The sequence below is a fragment of the Ooceraea biroi genome, chromosome 13 (assembly GCF_003672135.1).
Source record: "Ooceraea biroi isolate clonal line C1 chromosome 13, Obir_v5.4, whole genome shotgun sequence".
NCBI lineage: Eukaryota > Metazoa > Arthropoda > Insecta > Hymenoptera > Formicidae > Ooceraea > Ooceraea biroi.
The window spans coordinates 7,735,940-7,750,391 of record NC_039518.1 but is presented as its reverse complement, the minus strand read 5'-3'; the positions used below and the strand labels follow the sequence as shown (position 1 = coordinate 7,750,391).

General features: G+C 39.1%; 1 protein-coding gene across 1 annotated transcript; it reads left to right on the top strand.

The window, feature by feature from the left end:
* Positions 1-2,217: 2,217 nt before the first annotated feature.
* On the top strand, positions 2,218-5,347 carry LOC113563264. Its single transcript, XM_026974671.1, is given in 2 exon segments — positions 2,218-4,963; positions 4,966-5,347. Coding segments are annotated over 2 exon segments (2,865 nt in total). The 5' UTR covers positions 2,218-2,409; the 3' UTR covers positions 5,277-5,347.
* The last annotated feature ends 9,105 nt before the right edge of the window (positions 5,348-14,452 follow it).

The following is a 14,452-nucleotide window of genomic DNA, read 5'->3' as shown; positions in this document are numbered from 1 at the left end:
AGAATATATAAGCATAAATGTGTACATGTACTCTTGTCTGAAGACAGTAAGACAATCTTATTCAATTCGAGAGAGAAGAATAGAAATTACTGATTTAAATAAAAAATTGTTTTATTTTCATATTTTTTATACTTGTAATACGATTAAATTAGTGAAGAATATTTTTCGTCTTGTTATCAGAAATCCTTTCTGAGGGTGTACTTTCGAGACGCGAAAAAAAATCCCTTTTTTCGCAAAGGGATTCGATATTTAATAATTTTCGAGAGAAAATCGTAAAAACAAGGAAATTTTTCATGATCGTATTTTATACATCTAAAACGAAAATGTGCAAGAAAATGAAAACACTTGCACACACCTAATACATGGAAGAGAAAGTATGTATAATAAGTAACAGCGCTCTTTTTCATCATCAGGATTTCCAGCGGATGGAACCAATGATGCTGCACCCACAGACAAGATTTCTGGACTTAATGCTATTACTCTTTAATCTATCATAAATTAAGATCGCTATAACGACAATCATATTTATTATTGAAAAGAAGCATATTGTAATCTCGAATAGAAAATTCGAAAATCTAGATTCAAATAATCTTGGTGCTATCTCATTAATTTTCTCAGAAGGATTTAGATACAAATTTCTAGCAAGTTCAAAATATTCTTGATTTAAGAATATTGTGAGATCTAAAAGACATCTTATTCTATCTTCTAAGAGAATTTGTAGAATCTGCACAAAACGGCCAATATTTATGTGTTGCAATCGAAAATCAGGAAAGTGTTTCTGTTATTTACAATAAATACTCTACAAGAAATATTAAAAGGTATGGAAATATCTTATCTCGAATCTTATTTCTCAAGTAAGTATATTGTACATACTTACTTACATTTCCATATCTTTTAATATTTCTTGTAGAGTATTGCACTTATTCATTGTAAATAACAGAAACATTTTCCCGATTTTCGATTGCAACGCATAAATATTGACCGTTTTATCCGAACAAAGGACGCAGAAGCGCCGAGTCGACGAGCGACTGCGAGAAAATGATGCGTCGACATCGACAAAGCCTACTATAAAGTGGCGCTAATATCAAATTATTCTACACACAAGAATATATAAGCATAAATGTGTACATGTACTCTTGTCTCAAGACAGTAAGACAATCTTATTTAATTCGAGAGAGAAGAATAGAAATTACTGATTTAAATTAAAAATTGTTTTATTTTCATATTTTTTGTACTTGTAATACGATTAAATTAGTCAAGAATATTTTTCGTCTTGTTATCAGAAATCCTTTCTGAGGGTGTACTTTCGGGCCGCGAAAAAAAAATCCCTTTTTTCGCAAAGGGATTCGATATTTAATAATTTTCGAGAGAAAATCGTAAAAACAAGGAAATTTTTGATGATCGTATTTTATACATCTAAAACGAAAATGTGCAAGAAAATGAAAACACTTGCACACACCTAATACATGGAAGAGAAAGTATGTACAATAAGTAACAGCGCTCTTTTTCATCTTTAGGATTTCCAGCGGATGGAACCAATGATGCTGCACCCACAGACAAGATTTCTGGACTTAATGCTATTACTCTTTAATCTATCATAAAATAACATCGCTATAGCGACAATCATATTTATTATTGAAAAGAAGCATATTTTAATCTCGAATAGAAAATTCGAAAATCTAGATTCAAATAATCTTCGTGCTATCTCATTAATTTTCTCAGAAGGATTTAGATACAAATTTCTAGCAAGTTCAAAATATTCTCAAGTAAGTATATTGTATATACTTACTTACATTTCCATATCTTTTAATATTTCTTGTAGAGTATTGCACTTATTCATTGTAAATCTTTCCCGATTTTCGATTGCAACACATAAATATTGGCCGTTTTATCCGAATAAAGGACGCAGAAGCGCCGAGTCGACGAGCGACTGTGAGAAAATGATGCGTCGACATCGACAAAGCCTACTATAAAGTGGCGCTAATATCAAATTATTCTACACACAAGAATATATAAGCATAAATTTGTACATGTACTCTTGTCTCAAGACAGTAAGACAATCTTATTTAATTCGAGAGAGAAGAATACAAATTACTGATCTAAATAAAAAATAGTTTTATTTTCATATTTTTTACACTTGTAATACGATTAAATTAGTCAAGAATATTTTTCGTCTTGTTATCAGAAATCCTTTCTGAGGGTGTATCAGTAAAAGAATGTATTCATGCTCCTTGATGATAATACGTATAAATGTATTTCATTACTAATAACGCAAGATCTCAACAGATCATCGAAATGATCAAGTAAGCATGGATGTAATAAATCCAATTAGTAGCCAATTACTGCCGCTAACGCGATATCTCTCTGGGTGTTCCAGGATCTGGCAATGATTAATGCGACGAAGAGGTGATGTGGCGAAATTTTGGTTGGACGGCCATCCTGGCCACATGGACGATCTTGCTGATCTTGAATAGCGGCTTGGCTGGTGAACGGGCTTCCAATAATCCGCGGGTCAACAATGAACACACTTCCCGTGAAGCTGATCGAGGCGCAAAATTTCACGCTCCCGATAGATGGATCACCGATGATTTTACGTTGCGATACGCGAGAGGAAATCGCAAATCGAGTGATCGCGCGCCGATGCGTAACGCGAAAGCGGTTTCCCTGGAATTCAAAAATACGGAAAATCGCGATTCACGAGTCGGCGGCCACGAAAAGAGCGTCGCGACGTCGGGCGCAATGACATACAGCGACGACAGAAACGCTGTTCGACTAAGTGCAGAGAGAATCACCACGGAAAACGCGCGATTGTCGAAGATGATCCACGCGGAACAGTCGAGGGGTGCGGAAGATTATCGCGAGCTCGTGTCGAGATCGCATCAGGAAGACGCAAAGAAAAGACGCGACATCCGGAACACGCTCGACGAAAGAAGCAGAAACAAACGGAAGCAGCACCGAGACGGGCGAATCTTTGGCAGAGAAAACGGAACGATCGCGTTTGCGAAGCGCTCGCACGTCGGACGGGACAGTTCCACGCGGAAGTTTGAAAATTCCGGTGTCCGGAAGTTCGCAACTACGGTGGCCACCAAATCCGAGCGTGCCGAGAACGAGAGACGTGTGCGTAATGGAAGCAGGGACAACGCTCGGCGAAGTCCGGAACTCATGGAAAACGGCGCGAATAAATTGATTCAGGTTCAGGGTAACGATCACGGATCACGGACTTCGTCGACTAGTCTGCCAAACTGCTCGACTTCGAAAGAAACTCGGAGCAACGGTGCAGTCACCGTCGCGGATGCCGTGGCGAACGGCAGGGTCGCGGTGAACACACCGCGCGAGCGTTTCGTGGCTGTCGGCCGGACTGCGTTAATCCGCACTTCCGGGATCTCGGGCGAGAACGGCGGAAACGCGGACGACGGAGAAAATACTCTCCGTCTGCCGAAGGACGAGCGGTCAGAATTCCATAAAGCGAAGGAGTTTCCGGCGGACGAAACGTATAAACGCGACGATGCGGCGTGTTCAAAGGCAGGATTTAAAGCGAACGCGATGACGCGCGTGGACGAGGGGGGAAACGAGGACGTCGAGGACCCATTCGCTTTTCGTGCGGTGAAACCGCTCGATGACCACCTCGCCGGAAACGGAGTCAGCTTTACGCAGCGTCCTCTCGCGCGCGAGAAAAGAAGCGCTTTGAGGAGGACGACGAGCGATACGACCGGTCCGCAACACCGATATCGCTCTTTCACAAGTAACATCGGCACGGAGATAGGCGGGGGTGCGGGGGTGACTCCTGGCAGAGTTCGAGGGAGAAAAGGACGACGACGGGAAAAGAAGAGCATCGTCGGAGCAAGGGACGCGACTCGCGATCCGCTCGGGGGTGAGCGTGATCCATGGTCGATTAGCTCGTTCGCCGAGAGTATCGACGAGTCGAAACCTAGCCAGCCAACATCGGCGCGTATTCCAGTCACGCCAGCCGAAAATCCGACGCACGTACAACACGTCAGGTCCCGTGCGGATCGCGAGCATCCACGAACGACCAACCCCGGTGCCGGAATACGCGGCGCGCCTCGAATCGGTCTGCGGAATGTTTCCTCGTCGGCGACTGCGAAACTCGAGGGCCAGCTGCCCTTCGAGAGCGAGCGAGCGAGGCACTCGCGGAAATCTGCCGCAATCGATCTCAGGACGTGGCTGTGGTGCACCGCTGAGCTGGCCGACGGACGATCGAGAGATCTCGGCGAGCATCGTCGCGGAACTTTCGCGCGGGGTGAATCCGCAACGAGCATCGCCGATGGCTCGAATTTGAGAAATGTCGGCGCAACGACCGATCGAAGCGGGGATCATCGCGCCGCAACGCGAGACAGCAAAATCCGCGAGTCGCGATGTCGACGACGCAAGCGTCGCGAAGTTCGGGATATCTCGGGGAGCTCGATGTCAATTGCGCTCAACAGCGAGACACAGGGTACACCTGATAAGGGGATGACGATATCCGCAGCATCCACGATCGCGAGTCAGTCCGTTTCGTCCACTCGAACGAGCAGCACGGATGAAATCTCCGTCAGCACGGGAGGATCTCTCGCAACTGTAGAAACACTGCCATCCTCGAGATATCGAGACTCTCGAGAAGAGTCCACCGATCACGAGCAATACGCGAATGCTCTAGATTCCGCCACCCCGCAGGTGCCGTTGACGGACACGCCGAAAATGTCGACTGCCAGCATGATGGAGGCGCCGGCGTTTCTCATTAAGACGCTTGATCGATCGACAACGATAACCGACAGCTTCGATATTGGACGAGGGATTCCCTCGACCTCGACGGATGCAGATATACTGGACATCACGAGCGAAACCATGCTCCATGTGTCGCCGATCGAGTCCATTGGCTCGCCAGGTGGACGCGAGATGTACCCAAGTGAGCGGTCGGTCTCGACCGTCGATCCGCTTCCTCGGGGGAACGCCGACAATCCCTTCGAAATGTCTTGGAGAATGTCGACGACTCGTCAGCGTCCTTGGATCAGTGGCCCGTAAAACACAGCGCGGTGGTGGAGGGTGATCTCGTGCTTGGTGGATTGATGATGGTGCACGAAAGGGAGGACACTGTCACTTGTGGACCCGTGATGCCGCAGGGCGGCATCCAGGCGCTCGAGGCCATGCTGTACACCCTGGACATACTCAATGATCGGGAGATCGTGCCGGGTGTCAAGATCGGGGCGCACATACTTGACGACTGCGACAAGGACACGTACGGGCTCGAGATGGCGGTGGATTTCATCAAGGGTACGTAACGAGGTGTTGCAGCGCGTTTAGAACGTTTAAACATGTCGTCGCGCGTTAAGGGGGGAGCCTGCTTTAGAACGCTGAAAATAAGGTATATTTTACGAATTGTTTTTGGAGAAACTATACAGCGGATCATTATAAAACTTTGATGCATTTATTAGTACATGTTTAAAGATAAAAAAATTATTTTTTCATTTGAATATATCGCCTGTAGAGGTCGTCCTGGAGGCATCTTAGTGCAGCCGGCATTGCAAATTGGTGAGCATTCTCCTGCCTCCGAATTTCGTCTAAACTGAAAAATTGAAATATGTTCTCGTTATTTATGAATTCCCATCGTCGATGAACCAAAGAGAGAAGAAAAAGTTGAAAAGTGCCAAAATGGTGGAGCTTAGAACACAAAAGTACGATTTTTAGGCAAAGTTTTTGAACTTTTTCATGCAAAAATAATTGTCTTAATGTTTTTATGAATATTAAAGGTTCATCGACGATGGGAATTCATAAATAACGAGAAAATATTTCAATTTTTCAGTTTGGATGAAATTTGGAGGCAGGAGAATGCTCACCAATTTACAATAAGATGCCTCCAGGACGACCTCTACAGGCGATATATTCAAATCAAAAAATAATTTTTTTTATCTTTAAACATGTACTAATAAATGCATCAAAGTTTTATAATGATCCGCTGTATAGTTTCTCCAAAAAAATTCGTAAAATTATACCTATTTTCAACGTTCTAAAGCAGGCTCCCCCTTAACGCGAACGTAGAACCCACGACGTTGGAATTATACAGGGTGAATCACCTAACTTGACGACCTTACATTTAGAACGCTGAAAATAAGGTATATTTTACGAATTGTTTTTGGAGAAACTATACAGCGGATCATTATAAAACTTTGATGCATTTATTAGTACATGTTTAAAGATAAAAAAATTATTTTTTCATTTGAATATATCGCCTGTAGAGGTCGTCCTGGAGATCTTAGTGCAGGCCGGCATTGCAAATTGGTGAGCATTCTCCTGCCTCCGAATTTCGTCTAAACTGAAAAATTGAAATATGTTCTCGTTATTTATGAATTCCCATCGTCGATGAACCAAAGAGAGAAGAACAAAGTTGAAAAGTGCCAAAATGGTGGAGCTTAGAACACAAAAGTACGATTTTTAGGCAAAGTTTTTGAACTTTTTCATGCAAAAATAATTGTTTGACTTAATGTTTTTATGAATATTAAAGGTTCATCGACGATGGGAATTCATAAATAACGAGAAAATATTTCAATTTTTCAGTTTGGATGAAATTTGGAGGCGGGAGAATGCTCACCAATTTGCAATGCCGGCTGCACTAAGATGCCTCCAGGACGACCTCTACAGGCGATATATTCAAATCAAAAAATAATTTTTTTTATCTTTAAACATGTACTAATAAATGCATCAAAGTTTTATAATGATCCGCTGTATAGTTTCTCCAAAAAAATTCGTAAAATTATACCTTATTTTCAACGTTCTAAAGCAGGCTCCCCCCTTAACGCGAACGTAGAACCCACGACGTTGGAATTATACAGGGTGAATCACCTAACTTGACGACCTTACATTTAGAACGCTGAAAATAAGGTATATTTTACGAATTGTTTTTGGAGAAACTATACAGCGGATCATTATAAAACTTTGATGCATTTATTAGTACATGTTTAAAGATAAAAAAATTATTTTTTCATTTGAATATATCGCCTGTAGAGGTCGTCCTGGAGGCATCTTAGTGCAGCCGGCATTGCAAATTGGTGAGCATTCTCCTGCCTCCGAATTTCGTCTAAACTGAAAAATTGAAATATGTTCTCGTTATTTATGAATTCCCATCGTCGATGAACCAAAGAGAGAAGAAAAAGTTGAAAAGTGCCAAAATGGTGGAGCTTAGAACACAAAAGTACGATTTTTAGGCAAAGTTTTTGAACTTTTTCATGCAAAAATAATTGTTTGACTTAATGTTTTTATGAATATTAAAGGTTCATCGACGATGGGAATTCATAAATAACGAGAAAATATTTCAATTTTTCAGTTTGGATGAAATTTGGAGGCAGGAGAATGCTCACCAATTTGCAATGCCGGCTGCACTAAGATGCCTCCAGGACGACCTCTACAGGCGATATATTCAAATCAAAAAAATAATTTTTTTTATCTTTAAACATGTACTAATAAATGCATCAAAGTTTTATAATGATCCGCTGTATAGTTTCTCCAAAAAAAATTCGTAAAATTATACCTTATTTTCAACGTTCTAAAGCAGGCTCCCCCCTTAAATGGCGCGATATCGCGCGATGTACGCAAGCTTCAGAAGACACTTTGCGACTTGTGTGCATTGAATTGCGACATGTGCCGGTGATCTTGATGATTTGCGATCCTGCTGTTGGTCCCTTGCATCGCGGTCCGATTGTTACGATTCTTAATGTGAGATGTAACTGTTATGTACTAAATTTTTCTTCTCGCGCTTAATATCGTTTTTCTATAGCAAATTTTTATTCTTGCGAGATATACAGGGTGGCCCACATAACTCTTAACAGCTGAATACTTCGGAAACTATTTGTCAAATCAAAAAGTTGTTCATGAGAAAGTTTTATGTATTCGAGGGGCCTTTCTAACTTCACAATTTCAAACGGGACCCCCCTATAAAATGTTAGATGGTTGGGTTCTACGGGTAAAAAAAAGTAAATTTTGTTGAAAACATTTTTCAGGGGGCAGGGGGCAGGGGGTAACTTCATATTTAAGTAGTTAGAAAGGCCCCTCGAATACATAAAACTTTCTCATGAACAACTTTTTGATTTGATAAATAGTTTCCGAAATATTCCAGCTGTTAAGAGTTATGTGGGCCACCCTGTATATATTATACGCTAGGGTGTCCCGGGTTTTTAACCGACAAAACCTGGCGGGAGCAATATTCTACTAGTGGAAATAAGGAAAAAAATTCTTATATCGAGTCTTTGCTTAGAAAGCTTTATTAAAAAGTTATAAACCAATATATTGAAAAGAAATTCGATAAGTAACAACGGATTTTTTCATCAAAAATAAAAATTATCTACGCAATGATTTAGTGCGCATTTCAAAATGTTGTCCTTGCACATCGATACAAACTAGACACGAGGTAGTAACAGAATTTGTTACAGTACGACATTCCTGAAATTTTGGGTTGCGTCTCAAGTAACTGAATTAGTAATTCGTTGCTTTAAATCTATCTGGTACTCTCCTGTTAGGAAATTCTACGTGATACTCACTTACGGCAGGCTCGTGCATTTTCCGTCACAGAATCCGTACACATGAAATGATATCGGTGTATTCCTCATTTTGAAAACACTTTTGGCATTCTGATAGTAAATTGCTGTTTGACAGGAACGATTGAAATCTAAAACAGCTACTTGTTGTGAAAGTAACAATCATACTAATTCGTTTCAAAACATAGTGAACATGAATACGTGTGAACAATCTTCGACCTTTCCAAAAATTCTGCACTATCGTTCCGTTGGTTACTTATCTCATATTTCTTTTCAATATTGGTTTATAACTTTTAATAAAGCATTTTCTAAGCCAAACTCGATAATAGAATTTTTTCTTATTTCCACTAGTAGGATATGGCTTCCCTGCAGTTTGTCGGTTAAAACCCGGGACACCCTGTATAATATATATATATACAGGGGTGGCCCATTTTAATTTATTACAGTCGATTTTTTTAAAAAAAACTAAAAGAGGATACGAAAAAATGTTTTCAGACAGATCATGTTCACGATTTCGAGGGGGAACATAAGACGATACCCATTGGTTTGAACCTTGAAAAGTCGTTTGAAGGTCACGCGACAGATCAACCTTCAATTTCTTAAATTGAAAACCCCAACTTTTTATTGCAGATTTCTTATTCTCCATCGAAAAGTAAGTAACTTTGTCTGAAACATTTTTCCGAAAAAAAGTCATCTTAAAATTGTTCCTTAAAATGATCTTCAAGATGGAGTTTTTGAGGACATTTTAAGGACATAAGATGACATTTTTCGGAAAAATGTTTCAGACAAAAAGTTACTTACTTTTTCGATGAGAATAAGAATCCGCATAAAAGTTGGGGTTTCAAATTTAAGAAAAAATTGAAGGTGATCTTCGCGTGCCTTCAAACGACTATTCAACGGTCAAACCAACCCATTGGTACCATAATTCATCTTATGTCCGCCTCGAAATCGTGACCATGTCTGTCTGAAAACATTTTTTCGTTCTCTTTAGTTTTTTTAAAAAATCGACTGTATAAATTTAAAATGGGCCACCCTGTAATATATAATATATATTCGTATATATCGTATAAGATTTCCATATTTTAAGTAAAAAACTAGATCCTAGAGCTCTCGATATTTTACTCTGGCGCGTGTGGAACGCAAACGCGGAACGAAAAACAAAAACAGGTTGAAGCAAAATCAAATGTGAATATCGAGCAACTCCTCAGGAGAATTTCCGTTAATAACATTGCTGCCAATTTCGTTGAAAGCAGGGGTAACGATGCGGGCCTATATAGAAATACGGTGGATTTTGCCTCGCGCAAAGGCGATAAACGAAGTAAGTCAATACAACTTCATTCCACCAGAAATTATGCCGCGGCGGTTTCACTAGCGCAATTTCCTGGCTGGAAATTCCTCCGGAGATACTATATAGGCCCGCATCGTTACCCTGCTTTCACGAATGGCAGCAATGTATCGGAAATTCTCCTGGAGGAGTTGCTCGATATTCACATTTGATTTTGTTCACCTGTTTTGCTTTTTTGGTTCCGCGTTTGGTTCCACACCGCGCAGAGTAAAATATCGAGAGCTCTAGGATCTAGTTTTACTTTAAAATATGGAAATCTATACGATATATACGATATATATATATATACAGGGTGGCCCATTTTAATTTATACAGTCGATTTTTTAAAAAACTAAAAGAGATACGAAAAAATGTTTCAGACAGACATGTCACGATTTCGAGGGGGACATAAGATGATATGGTACCAATGGTGGTTTGACCTTGAATAGTCGTTTGAAGGTCACGCGAAGATCACCTTCAATTTCTTAAATTGAAACCCCAACTTTTTATTGCGGATTCTTATTCTCCATCGAAAAGTAAGTAACTTTTGTCTGAAACATTTTTCCGAAAAATGTCATCTTATGTCCTTAAAATGTCCTCAAAACTCATCTTGAAGATCATTTTAAGGACATAAGATGACATTTTTCGGAAAAATGTTTCACACAAAAGTTACTTACTTTTCGATGGAGAATAAGAATCTGCAATAAAAAGTTGGGGTTTCAATTTAAGAAATTGAAGGTGATCTTCGCGTGACCTTCAAACGACTATTCAAGGTCAAACCAATGGTATCGTCTTATGTCCCCCTCGAAATCGTGACATGTCTGTCTGAAACATTTTTTCGTATCTCTTTTAGTTTTTTAAAAAATCGACTGTATAAATTAAAATGGGCCACCCTGTATATATATATATATACAGGGTGTCCCGGGTTTTAACCGACAAACTGCGGGAGCATATCCTACTAGTGGAAATAAGAAAAAATTCTTATATCGAGTTTGCTTAGAAATGCTTTATTACAAAGTTATAAACCAATATTGAAAAGAAATATGAGATAAGTAACAACGGAACATAGTGCAGAATTTGGAAGGTCGAAGATGTTCACACGTATTCATGTTCACTATGTTGAAACGATTCAGTATGATTGTTACTTTCACAACAGTAGCTGTTAGATTTCAATCGTCGTGTCAACTAGCAATTACTATCAGAATGCCAAAAGTGTTTTCAAATGAGGAATACACCGATATTCATTTCGTGTACGGATTCTGTGACGGAAATGCACGAGCTGCCGTAAGAGAGTATCAACGTAGATTTCCTAACAGGAGAGTACCAGATAGATTTAAAGCAACGAATTACTAATTCAGTTACTGAGACGCAACAAAATTTTCAGGAATGTCGTACTGTAACAAATTCTGTACTACGTCGATGTCTAGTTTGTATCGATGTGCAAGGACAACATTTTGAAATGCGTCACTAAATCATTGCGTAGATAATTTATATTTTTGTGAAAAAATCCGTTGTTACTTATCTCATATTTCTTTTCAATATTGGTTTATAACTTTGTAATAAAGCATTTCTAAGCAAACTCGATATAAGAATTTTTTCTTATTTCCACTAGTAGAATATGCTCCCGCAGTTTGTCGGTTAAAACCCGGGACACCCTGTATATATATATACAGGGTGGCCCACATAACTCTTAACAGCTGAATATTTCGGAAACTATTTATCAAATCAAAAAGTTGTTCATGAGAAAGTTTTATGTATTCGAGGGGCCTTTCTAACTACATAAATATGAAGTTACCCCCTGCCCCCTGCCCCCTGAAAAATGTTTTCAACAAAATTTACTTTTTTTTACCCGTAGAACCCAACCATCTAACATTTTATAGGGGGTCCCGTTTGAAATTGTGAAGTTAGAAAGGCCCCTCGAATACATAAAACTTTCTCATGAACAACTTTTTGATTTGACAAATAGTTTCCGAAATATTCAGCTGTTAAGAGTTATGTGGGCCACCCTGTATATCTCGCAAGAATAAAAATTTGCTATAGAAAAACGATATTAAGCGCGAGAAGAAAAATTTAGTACATAACAGTTACATCTCACATTAAGAATCGTAACAATCGGACCGCGATGCAAGGGACCAACAGCAGGATCGCAAATCATCAAGATCACCGGCACATGTCGCAATTCAATGCACACAAGTCGCAAAGTGTCTTCTGAAGCTTGCGTACATCGCGCGATATCGCGCCATTTAAGGGGGGAGCCTGCTTTAGAACGTTGAAAATAAGGTATAATTTTACGAATTTTTTTGGAGAAACTATACAGCGGATCATTATAAAACTTTGATGCATTTATTAGTACATGTTTAAAGATAAAAAAAATTATTTTTTGATTTGAATATATCGCCTGTAGAGGTCGTCCTGGAGGCATCTTAGTGCAGCCGGCATTGCAAATTGGTGAGCATTCTCCTGCCTCCAAATTTCATCCAAACTGAAAAATTGAAATATTTTCTCGTTATTTATGAATTCCCATCGTCGATGAACCTTTAATATTCATAAAAACATTAAGTCAAACAATTATTTTTGCATGAAAAAGTTCAAAAACTTTGCCTAAAAATCGTACTTTTGTGTTCTAAGCTCCACCATTTTGGCACTTTTCAACTTTTTTCTTCTCTCTTTGGTTCATCGACGATGGGAATTCATAAATAACGAGAACATATTTCAATTTTTCAGTTTAGACGAAATTCGGAGGCAGGAGAATGCTCACCAATTTGCAATGCCGGCTGCACTAAGATGCCTCCAGGACGACCTCTACAGGCGATATATTCAAATAAAAAATAATTTTTTTATCTTTAAACATGTACTAATAAATGCATCAAAGTTTTATAATGATCCGCTGTATAGTTTCTCCAAAAACAATTCGTAAAATATACCTTATTTTCAGCGTTCTAAATGTAAGGTCGTCAAGTTAGGTGATTCACCCTGTATAATTCCAACGTCGTGGGTTCTACGTTCGCGTTAAGGGGGGAGCCTGCTTTAGAACGTTGAAAATAAGGTATAATTTTACGAATTTTTTTGGAGAAACTATACAGCGGATCATTATAAAACTTTGATGCATTTATTAGTACATGTTTAAAGATAAAAAAAATTATTTTTTGATTTGAATATATCGCCTGTAGAGGTCGTCCTGGAGGCATCTTATTGCAAATTGGTGAGCATTCTCCTGCCTCCAAATTTCATCCAAACTGAAAAATTGAAATATTTTCTCGTTATTTATGAATTCCCATCGTCGATGAACCTTTAATATTCATAAAAACATTAAGTAAACAATTATTTTTGCATGAAAAAGTTCAAAAACTTTGCCTAAAAATCGTACTTTTGTGTTCTAAGCTCCACCATTTTGGCACTTTTCAACTTTGTTCTTCTCTCTTTGGTTCATCGACGATGGGAATTCATAAATAACGAGAACATATTTCAATTTTTCAGTTTAGACGAAATTCGGAGGCAGGAGAATGCTCACCAATTTGCAATGCCGGCTGCACTAAGATGCCTCCAGGACGACCTCTACAGGCGATATATTCAAATGAAAAAATAATTTTTTTATCTTTAAACATGTACTAATAAATGCATCAAAGTTTTATAATGATCCGCTGTATAGTTTCTCCAAAAACAATTCGTAAAATATACCTTATTTTCAGCGTTCTAAATGTAAGGTCGTCAAGTTAGGTGATTCACCCTGTATAATTCCAACGTCGTGGGTTCTACGTTCGCGTTAAGGGGGGAGCCTGCTTTAGAACGTTGAAAATAAGGTATAATTTTACGAATTTTTTTGGAGAAACTATACAGCGGATCAGTATAAAACTTTGATGCATTTATTAGTACATGTTTAAAGATAAAAAAAATTATTTTTTGATTTGAATATATCGCCTGTAGAGGTCGTCCTGGAGGCATCTTAGTGCAGCCAGCAATTGGTGAGCATTCTCCTGCCTCCAAATTTCATCCAAACTGAAAAATTGAAATATTTTCTCGTTATTTATGAATTCCCATCGTCGATGAACCTTTAATATTCATAAAAACATTAAGTCAAACAATTATTTTTGCATGAAAAAGTTCAAAAACTTTGCCTAAAAATCGTACTTTTGTGTTCTAAGCTCCACCATTTTGGCACTTTTCAACTTTTTTCTTCTCTCTTTGGTTCATCGACGATGGGAATTCATAAATAACGAGAACATATTTCAATTTTTCAGTTTAGACGAAATTCGGAGGCAGGAGAATGCTCACCAATTTGCAATGCCGGCTGCACTAAGATGCCTCCAGGACGACCTCTACAGGCGATATATTCAAATGAAAAAATAATTTTTTTATCTTTAAACATGTACTAATAAATGCATCAAAGTTTTATAATGATCCGCTGTATAGTTTCTCCAAAAACAATTCGTAAAATATACCTTATTTTCAGCGTTCTAAAGCAGGCTCCCCCCTTAACGCGCGACGACATGTTTAAACGTTCTAAACGCGCTGCAACACCTCGTTACGTACCCTTGATGAAATCCACCGCCATCTCGAGCCCGTACGTGTCCTTGTCGCAGTCGTCAAGTATGTGCGCCCCGATCTT